The sequence below is a fragment of the Neomonachus schauinslandi genome, chromosome 3 (genome assembly GCF_002201575.2).
Source record: "Neomonachus schauinslandi chromosome 3, ASM220157v2, whole genome shotgun sequence".
NCBI classification, from domain to species: domain Eukaryota; kingdom Metazoa; phylum Chordata; class Mammalia; order Carnivora; family Phocidae; genus Neomonachus; species Neomonachus schauinslandi.
In genome coordinates this window covers 166,027,849-166,038,626 of record NC_058405.1, presented here as the reverse complement: position 1 = coordinate 166,038,626, position 10,778 = coordinate 166,027,849, and the positions used below count along the sequence as shown (strand labels likewise).

Sequence of the window (10,778 nt, the reverse complement as noted above, 5' to 3'; positions counted from 1 at the left end):
ATGCTAAGGAACTTGCCCCATCACCTATCGCTGGTAAGGATTTGGACCAGGCTTTCAGGCTCCAGAGGCTGTGCTCTTAACTGCTACCCCATACCACCCTTTCCACTGATATGTGTAAGCAAACCCACATCATTCCCAGCTTGCTTTCTGCTGAGCCTAAAAGGAAAACAGGACCACGTAATTGCATCAAACACACAGGAAATACTTTATTAGCTCCCAGATGGAGAATAGGGTAGAGTAAAAATATTTCAATAGTAATCCACGGCTCTTCTCAATGAGCCCACTCGGGCACTCGTGGCCCCCCAGTCATGGTAGCGCCTGTAGTCCCCCGGTCTCAGCAGGTACTGCCGCCCCCGGTAGTTGGGCAGCTCATAGAGGATCCAGCAGCCCTCTAGCACGTGGAAGGAGTGGATCTCACTGAAGTGGAAGCGGTCATGAAGCGAGGAGCAGTCCTCCGTGATCTCTACCATCTGGCCTCTGTAGTCCTCTAGCTCATAGATCCTGATCCTGTGAGAGCTGGTCTGTGGGTTTGGCAATCAGCAGATGAGGAAAAGTCAAAAACCTAGCCCTTCGCAACCAGCCACACAGCCCACAGGGGGATTGGGCATCTCTTTATCTTTTCTATATCAAAAGTGACCAAATTAAAGGAGACTACCAATACCAGGGCTGCTGTGTACAGTTGGATAGGTTGTATACTGCAAAACTCAAAAAAAAAAAAAAAAAACCCAAACCACCATTCACATAGACCATGATATGGATGAATATGTGAATGGTGCTCCCTAGGGTTTTTTGGGAGGACACAACCTTTATGAAGCATACACACTGGATCCATTTACTACCATTCTTAAGTAACAATTTGCATACAACTGTTTTGCTCTATCCTTCATGGACTTTTGGTGGTCTGGGTTCTCCTTGGATGATATAAAAATAATTAGATATTAAAATAAAAACACAAACATATTGCTAGCAAAAGGCGTTATTTTGAATCTTGATAGCATTAGAAGAGGCGAGGGAGAAAGGAAGTCAGATTGCTTTCCGGAAAACGAGGCACAGATGCGCTGTGGCGGTTCCTTAGTCTCTTCTGCTTTAAGCCCTGCTACTCTAACATCCTGGAAAGCAAGAGCCATATCACAGAGATGAGGTCTCTGTTCTCAGCTCTAACGTATGCGCAAAACAGTTTTAGGTCATTAATAAAAAGGGAAGCTCAAGATCATGAAGGAGGCCTGCTCAGGACCAAGGGAGTATACAATCTTTAGAAAAATGGAAAGTTAGGCTGTTTGTCCTGAGCAAATCCTGCCTGTCTTTCCTTGAGCGCTTGCTCTTCTTTGATCTGCCTTCCCAGAGGGTGCCGATTGTCTCAATGTCTTCCTGCTCCCACCACTGAGCGCTCTTTAGAAGTTCTCACAAGCAGTCGTCCTGCAGTATGAAAGACTGCTAATAAGGTATCTCCCACGGTTGGGAAAGGACCCACATGTACATCATTTAATTTGGCCTTCACAGCAGGCCGGCGCACATGGAGCAACCATTCTAGCCTTTTCTTCTTTAATGGACTGGAGCTTTAAGTCTGTGATTAGAAAAGTCCGGACAGGGAAGGAGAAGCCCGGATACTCAGGCTCCTCGTGCTCGTCTGGGTCCATCAAGGCATTACACCCCCTGAGGGGGTTTCACACTTCGCAGAAGTGGTACATTTTCCAGGGGACTGTGTCATAGATTAGAGAATCCCCAACTGTGGGATTTCAGGCTGCTGGGGCTTGATTTGGGGAACAGTGAGTTCTGCAGAAGCTGCCAGAATCACCTTGTTGGTTACTTGTTCTGACTGAACAAAAACCGGAACTTGATGTTCATCATCATAATAGTTAATATTCAGGGGAAGTGGTAGCTCGCCATGTGCTAGGTACCCTCCTTTCATCCTTATTCCAACCCTATGAATTAGCTACTTTTATTGGCCCCATTTTACAGATGAAGAGAGAAATAGCCCAAGGAACTAGCCCCAGGCCACCTGATGCACCGGTATCAACACGCTGCTCCTTCCTCACCTGGGCCATGGACCCCGGGAATTACTGCATTTCTTTTCCCCAGTAGAGGTGAGTTGAATTTTAGCAAAGCAAAATAAACTTTTAAATTAAAAGCATTGCACCACATTTTCAGTGTTAGAAAACCCTAGAGATATTCACAAAGGAAAGGAGAACATAGTTAGAGCCAGCAACAGAAGGCGGCCACCCCGTAGTCTGAATGCCACATCTGGAGCGCCGGGGTGGCAGGAGGGCCCAGCAGGAGCCGGGGAGCCAGACTCACGTGGGGGATGAGGCGGCAGGAGCGGACCGAGTCGCTGAGGCCCAGCCACTGCTGGTAGTCGGGGTAGTCCCCGCGCCGCAGGAAGTACTGGCTGCCCGCATAGTTGGGCTGCTCATACAGCATCCAGCAGCCGCTGTCCACGCGGATGGAGTTGCAGCGGCTGAAGTAGGGCTGCAGGTTCGGGTGGTCACTGCTGCACTCGTAGCAGCGGCCCTGGAAGCCGCGGTCCTCGTAGAAAGTGATCTGCAAGGCAAGGGAGGGAAAGGCTCAGAGGCCTGGCCCCCAGCCCCGGCGTGCGGGGCCCCCTCCCGGCCTGCGGCTGCGCTGGGCTCACCTTCCCCATGGCTGGTGGATGGAGGTCAGTGATGGGCCGCCCTGGCGCGCGCGACTATATAGCAGGAGGGTTGCTGCGTTGGCAGGAACAACACAAAAGGGGCCCGCGGGGTGAGGAGGGGATTTTCTCTCTCTTTTTCTACATAATGACTGCGGGGGTGGGGTGGGGGACTTATTGTATGTTTTTTCTTAGACTCGCCAGTGTTTTCGAATTGATGACCCGCGTTAAAACTGTCACTTGATGCCTCTGGGGCCTTTAAATGAAGCCTATTTAGGAATTTGGAACTGAGCAAAAGCCCTTAACCTAATTAATAATTGCAATGAAATATTTTAGTTATCTTTTTAAACTTCAAGACGATCTAGAGCCAGGTAATGACTGAGTCTGAGGTCAGAATGGACCCCAGCGTGAGACGTTTCAATTTGAGAGCATTTTCTTGGTGTGAGAATCTGGAACATGGGGAGGAACCTGCCTTCTCCATAGTACGTTTAAAGTAAGATGGGATTTCCCTGTAAGAGGAAGGACCTCTCCGTGACCCTACGGGCTGACAAGCGGGTACAGCAGATATTGCTAACACTTGAGGAAGGGTGATGGGGCGTTGGCCCTTGAGGAAGCCGGGTTTAGGCACGGGCTTCCACTCTGCTCCCTGGAGACTGGGCTGGACCAGGGTCCTCTCCAGGGCCTCATCTGGGGTGCCTGTCACTGCACAGGCGTGGAGACCCACTTTTGAAATTCATGAGGTGACTCACTGGTGGTTGCCACCCACAGGGTAACTTTCTACTTAACTAATAACTTTGTTAAGTGCTAAGCTTATTTGTTTGGATCTAGCTGCTAGTTAATGTGCAAATGTAACAAAATTTTAAATCCTACAATCTTAGGAAGCCTCTGCCTTCTCTACCTTTCCCCTCCCTGGGCAAGCCCTGCTTGCTTGGCTGTTAAGGCTCTGACTCCAGAGGCTGGAGTCTTCTTTCCTCCCCAGCAAGATCAACCCACCCTCCCCCAGGAGCTCCTGGTGCCCTATTCTCTTTAAAGCAGGCTTTCCAACCTCAGCACTATTTGACATTTTAGACCAAAATGCTCTCTGCTGTGGGTAGCTGTCCTGTACATTGTAGGTAGGATATTTAGCAACATCCCTGTGTGTTACCCACTGGATGCCAGGAGCACTCCCCTCCCTCCTTCCCCACGTTATGACAACTGAAAATGTCTTCAGATATTGCCAAACATCCCTGTGGGGGACAACCCCACCCTCCCTCATTGAAAAAGTACTGGTCTAAAAGTGCTAGCCACATGCCTAACATTCTCACCATTGGTTACCCCACTGCATTAACGGGATGGTTTGTAGGCTGTCAGGAACTGTAGGAATTCCTCAGAGATGCTCTGGGGTCACTCAGACAGCAAGTAGAAGGGAAAGGCGGAGTGCCCCTGATCTTCTTTCCCCACTTCAACCAGAGCATTTCACTGGTATCTGTTTTATATAAACCTTATTTGAAAACAGAGGCTTTTTACTAGGTAATAATAATAAAAATAAATAAATATTTGAAAACCATTGGTTTTAGGTATTGTGACACAATGCCCTTTAAAATGCAAATACCTTGGGGCACCTGGGTGGCTCAGTCAGTTTAGTGGCTGCCTTCTGTTCAGGTCATGATCCCAGGGTCCTGGGATCAGGCCCTGTATCGGGCTCCCCACTCAGCCGGGAGCCTGCTTCTCCCTCTCTTTCTGCCCCTCCCCCAGCTTGTGTGCTCTCTCCCTCTCTCTCAAATAAATTAATAAAATTAAAAAAATAAATAAATAAAATGCAAATACCTTACCTACTAACCACAGTACATAATAAAATTGACATCCTTTTATGTATCAGTGTAAATGGATTTCCCAGGATAGCTAGCTAATTCCTTGTGAAAAGATCTTGAGAGAATGAAACATAGGCCTGATAGATTTTGTTGTGATAAAGTCTGGAAACATTGGATCATGGCACCATGCCAAAGAGAGCAGGAATGAGGTGGATACCACATGGAAAGTTCTGGACAACCAGAGATTAGCTTATGAACAGTGGGCCCAGGAAATGGGGTTTGAAAAGCTGGCAAAGAGAATGTGCTAAAACTGGGCTGGAACAAATTCACAGTCTGGTCCAGGAGCTGGTTTCAGTTTGGGGCTCTGGTTTGAAGGTTTTTAAATGGTCCTTTATGCTCATTATTTGAAGATGAAATTAGGGATTTATTGGTTTGTTTATTTTTCTTAACTTGTTGAGGATTAAGTCAGTTATTCATATGCTTTTTAAATTTCAACTTTACCCTCTATCTTCTGAAATGCAAAGCTTAGAGCTGAGTAGATTCCTTTTTAACTAAAACTTTCCAGGAGACTGAAAATGAATAGCATCAACTTGTATATTAGTTAGGAAATCAGGTGAAAGACTTTATTACTGTATGATCAGAAAAAGACAAGTAGTGTGGAGACACTGGGCACAAACCTTAGCAAGAATATAATGTTTCATCCCACCTGCCCCCAAAGTTGGCACTTGAGTTTTATCTCCAGTCTTTTTGGGAAAAAAACAAAACAAGAAAATCAGTCCACTAGAAAACAATGCAGAGTAAAATGGGAATTAAGCGCTGTAAAATAAAGCATGCAGTACTAAGTACAGCAAGAGAATATGAAAAACTTGAATGACCAGGCTCTTTTTCTAAAGGCTTACAGCATGTTTTCCCAAAAAGATGTGGTGAACTTTCTTCCAACTGACTGCTTTATTATTTGAGCCTTTTGATCAGTGTTTATGTTCCCAAAACAAGCATCAAATAATGAATTTCCTAGTAATTGTATTCTTTCCTGAAGTATTTTTAAGGCCTCCTGAGGATTAAATATTAGAGCCAACAAATTATATTTCTACTGTAAATCATAGGCTATACAATGAAATTCTGTAATTGACTTTGTTTCCGTAAGAGGCAGTGGCAGTCCCCCAACACTGATCACAGAGAAGTACCAAGGTTCTCAAACGAGCTATGCCGAGAAATACCAAGTACTATTAGCCTGAACAGTAATCAGTTGAAGCAGGAGTGACTCTCACAGATATCGTTTATCAAGATCTTACAAGCCATCTGCAATTTAATATAGCTATTTGCTTTTAGTAAATTTATAACATTCATGCTAATAGCAGAACATAATTTAAAGACAATTCACCCTTGATCAGTTTGTGATAGCAGATGTGAAACACAGACTATACAAAACTTGGTAAAAAAAATCCACCAGCATGCTGAAAGAGATGCTAAAAATAAAGTAAAATTTCCAATTTCAAGTCAGGAAGAAAAAGAAGAAGAGGTACATTGCATCCAATGGATTTAAAGATATTTGAATTCTAAATACATCTGTGATTATATATTATATATATAAATACTGAAAAAGAATTCTGACCCCATAATGCCTGAGGAGAAAATAGTTACAACTAAAGATGTAAGATTATTTTTCCTATTTTGAAGTTGCAAAACTATTTTTTTTTGCCAATGGATTGAAATGTAATACATTTTAAATATCTGATTTCAAGTAATTCAATAAAGCCGAGAGAAAAGAAATCTAAAAAATACTCAGGGAGCAAGATTGCTGAATATTTTTTATTGGAAAAAAATTTAGCCATTACCTTTCTTTACCAAGGAGTCACTAACTGTTAAGCCAGGAACAATAGCACACTTCTGACTAAAAAAAAAAAAATTAAGGCCTAAGCAAAATAAAAACATACGCCAATGAATATTACAAAAAAGTCATGATTCTTATCTTGCCTTCCATTTTTTTGTGCTGTTGTCATTCATGTCTAAGAAACATCAGCCCTTTGACAGAATATAAATAAGAAAATCAAATAATATTGTAGCCCAGAAGAAATCTTTGTCAATTGTTTTCTTTTTCCTCGAAGAGCTTTTTGTATGTCAACATTAAGTGAGTAGTTATGTAAATCAAGCCTCAATAAAATAGTCTGCATATTCTTTCTGAGAAGGAAAGTGAAAAAAATACTTATATAGTTGGCCTAGATATCTAAAAAATAGCAGAGGTTTTCTTTTTTTATTTGTTTGTTTACAATAGGAAAACTCAAAATATATTAGCTGCTAGAACAGAAACTTCATACAGCATTCTAAAATTAAGCAATGCTGGCTGCTAAAACCCCACAACAGAATGTGTGACACTATATTTGAAAACATATAGGTTGTGATGTATACTAATATAATGTATAACTAAAATACATTTCGTATATAATTAGAGCTATGGTAGTAAGTAACTCGCAAAATCTCTCTGGTTTCCTTTTTCTACAAAATGAGGGTGCTCAGTTTAGAGATTCCAGAGACTTTAGAGGTCATCTGTAACACGTAAAATTCTATTCATCACTAAACAAGGAGAGATAAGTATCAGCAAGTGCAAAATAGCAAGACTGGTTTTACAATTCTTTTTTATTTTAAACTGAAAATTAGGATACCAAACAAAAGATAGGCTAGACTTGCTGTTGTTTTCTCAGATTATTATTTAGTTTAGCAGATAAATTAACTGTTCATCCATATGCAAATGACCTTAACAGGGAACTATTGATCCTTAGAGAAATTTATTTCAAAGACTACTATCATCTTAATGTCGAGACAATTAACTCACCTTAAGAACATAAAAAGAACATAAAGCAGCAGCTAAAATAATTGAATATTTCTTTCCACAGTCCCACTCTAGTTAATACCTAATTTCTAAAATCTGTCTTAAACATTGTCTTCTTCCTATTATTTTTAAATCATTTCCAACAGGACAAAGTACACCTCAACTCTCTAAACTGGAATTAAATCGCCATCATTACAAAACTTTCTCAATAGAGAAGTTAAACTTTATTCTTTTACTATTATGATTCAGAAAGAAAAGTTTACTCTTACTCAATGTTTATACGATTCTTTGCCCAGTACCATTCTAAGTGACTGGAATATATCACTGCACAAAATATGCAGAGATCCTCACCTTCTCGAATTTTATTATAGCCAATGGAGTTAGATTCTGAAAGGAGACAAAATAACTAAATTATTTTTTTAAATTTCTTTTTAAGTAGGTCCCATGCCAAATATGGAGCCCAACATAAGGCTGGAACTCACAACCCTGAGATCAAGACCTGAGCTGAGATCAAGACTTGGACACTTAACCGACTGAGCTGCCCAGGTGCCCCACTTAAATGTGATGTGTTATGTGAAAGCTGGTTTTCCACACTGGATGGCAGGATCATGAACGAATATTGTCCCTCTGGGAGCTCCTATAACCATTGAACCTGCTTTTTTCTATAGTTGATTCAGCATTATGAAATATTCTTATGCCACTCTGTTGTCTTTTTACCTCCCTAGATTCTGGTAAAAAAGCTACTATCATTCCTATGTTTATTCCTCAGGATAAAATGTGTCTCTTTTCTCTGATGGCATTTAAAATTTTCCTTTATTATTTGGTTTCAGCAATTCAATTACTTTATGCCTTGGAGTGGTTTTACTTTTGTTTATTCTGCTTCAGGGTCATTGATCTTCTTGGATCTGTACATTAATAGTTTTCATTAAATTGAAAGTTATAAGTCGCAATTTTTTCTAATATTTTTTATACCTATCACCTTTTGGGATCCCAAGAAAACACTTATTAGACTGCTTGATATTGTCCCCCAAATTACTCAGGCTCTATTTTTTTCAATCTTATGCCTCCTTGCACTTTATTTTAGCATACTTTATATTGCCATATCTTTGAGTTCATTGATCTTTTCTTATAAAGTATCTAATATACTATTGGTCCCATCCAATGCACTTTTCATTTCAGATACAATGTGTTATATCTCTAGAGGTTCCCTTGAGCCTTTTTTATAACTTACATTTTTCTACTCTTTATGTTCATTTTTCTCTACCATCTTTAACTTATAGGACACATTCATAATAGCTCTTTTTTAAGTATCTGTGTCTGCAATTCCATCAGTGCTATTATTTCTGGGTCTGTGTCCATTTACTGGCTTTTATTATAATTATAAATTATATATATATAATATATATTATATATAAATTATAATTATAAATCATATTTTCCTGCTTCATAACATGCCTAAAAATTCTTGATTGGATGCCAGACATTGAGAATTTTATATTTTGGTGATGGTTTTTTGTGTGTGTGTGCATTCATTTGTTTTGTTTTTTTACATTCCTTTAAATAATCCTGCTCTTTGTAGTTATGTTGCATGAGTCAGGTCAGTTAGAACCTTTAAAGGAACATTTAAAGGATTACTTTTAAGCTTTCTGAAGACTGTACCTCTGCTGTATATTATGCCTTTTTTTTTGCTTTGTCTGATGGGAACAGGAACTATAACTCTTCCTGTGTGATATTGGAAAACCTGTTGGCCCTTAGTTACAAAGTGCCTAGAAATTTGAATTCGTGTAGGGCTTAGCACAAACTGAATATTAAGGTGCATTGTGTGCAGGATCTCACTGATTCTGACAAAACTTTTTTTTTCCATTTTATAGATAAGACCAAAGCATTGTTGTATTATATTACTTCATATAGTTGTCCTAAGGACTTGATGTGAAAATAATCTAGTAAATTGCCTAACTCCTAGGTACTCCAAAGCTTCTCCTATTGTCATTGATTATCCAAGTTAATGGCCATGCAGCCAATTTAGAGAAGTGTCTTCCATGATTTGAGTAAATATCCAAATAGAGACTCCATTGCCTGAAGAGCATCAGGCAAGAGCAGGGGGAGTCTCCCATTGTCAGTGGAGCTTATTACACTAAGCACATTTATCCACCCAGCATTCTAGAATATGATTTTCATTTTTACGATGAACTGTTGCAAGTGAAATTGAGAATTTTCTGGTCAGGGACCTCGGAAGTTCCTCTAGTGCCTCATCCTCTTGCGCTTTTGGAAGTGTGCATGTACCTTAGCTTAGGGAGATGATTTTCTCTTTTTAAACTCTTGTGAAGAATTCTCAAGTTCCTTTGGTAAAACATTTGATACCTTATAAGAGTTTAGGTCAGGGAACACCTCCTTGAGAGTCAAACTTATTTTTTCCATGTTCAGTAGAAAGAGACCATGTTGATATGTGCCATTTCAGAATTAGAAAGGACTTTGGAAGTTATTTGGATGAAAGTTCTTATTTTGCAGATGAGGTCCAGAGAATTTGTATCAGAATCCAGACCAGATGTTGGTTTTCTTTAGTTTTAGTTCAATGCCCTTTCCATTATGTTATTCTGTCTCCTTATAGCTAAACAGAGCCCCAAAATCTAAATGGAGATGCTGTTTATGGATATTGATGTAAGTTACCATGAAATAGGTGTTCAGAACATCATTCTTCTTCATTTATTAAAACTAAACAACTTCCTGAATATTAGAATACAAGGTTTTACTAATTGCTTTTTAAGGAAAAAGAGGTGTCAGTCCAGCAAACTACTGATGTATTTTTGTAATAGCAATTGTTAGAGTAGAGAGTATGAGTTGCTGTGGTTGAAATGAAGAAATCCTGACAGATATAGAAAGAGGATAGCTAAATCTTCCTTACAGTGCCATACAATTGTACATACACATTTCTTAAGAATGACCTCACGCCTGAAATTTATGGAAATCACTACTCCCACATCATGATATCAGCACACAAATGCTTTTTAACACTTGTATTCTATATTTTGAATGGTGATAATAGAGTGGATTTGAAATCCAAAAAAACAAAAACAAAACAAAAACAAAAAAACCTACTGATGTATCTTCCCCCAGTTTATCTCCATTCATAGTAGGAAGGGTGGCACATTGGTATGTCTTCTGTGTAACTTTCAAAAAGTTTCTAGAGTACTCACTGTTACCACTCAACAGTGTTACAATGTCAAAAAGAAAAAAAAAAAAATGCTGGAGAAATGAACCTGCCAGGCACAGGTCCACATACATTTAAGAAAATGAATAAAATGTTTTCTCAAAGGAAAGGAATAGCTTGTCAGTGTTTCAATTAAGTCAGTCCATTAATGTCATAAATGTTCTCTTCCACACAAGAAACCAAATGAAAGAAGCTTTGTAATTATCAAAGGAATAAGAAGTTCTGGGGGCTCCATATTATTATCTGTATTTCTGGTCCAGAGAATAATTACTCTGTCTTCAGTGGGTGCCCGAGTACAAAAAAGCTAATAATAGGAAGAAAATAAAT

At 39.8% G+C, this 10,778-nt stretch overlaps 1 protein-coding gene across 1 annotated transcript; it reads right to left on the bottom strand.

Moving 5' to 3' along the window:
- Positions 1-248: 248 nt before the first annotated feature.
- LOC110592261 (gamma-crystallin F-like) lies at positions 249-2,638 on the bottom strand. Its single transcript, XM_021703215.1, has 3 exons — positions 2,630-2,638; positions 2,296-2,538; positions 249-521 (listed from the first exon to the last, which is right to left on the bottom strand). Exons 1-3 carry the CDS (start codon positions 2,636-2,638, stop codon positions 249-251), a joined length of 525 nt encoding a protein of 174 aa, XP_021558890.1.
- Positions 2,639-10,778: the final 8,140 nt, after the last annotated feature.

Bases quoted from the DNA above. Each gene is read 5' to 3' on its own strand.
- LOC110592261 (XM_021703215.1), bottom strand. The intron at 522-2,295 runs GTGAGTCTGGCT...CCAAACCCACAG, and splicing joins CCTGCCGCCTCATCCCCCAC to ACCAGCTCTCACAGGATCAG.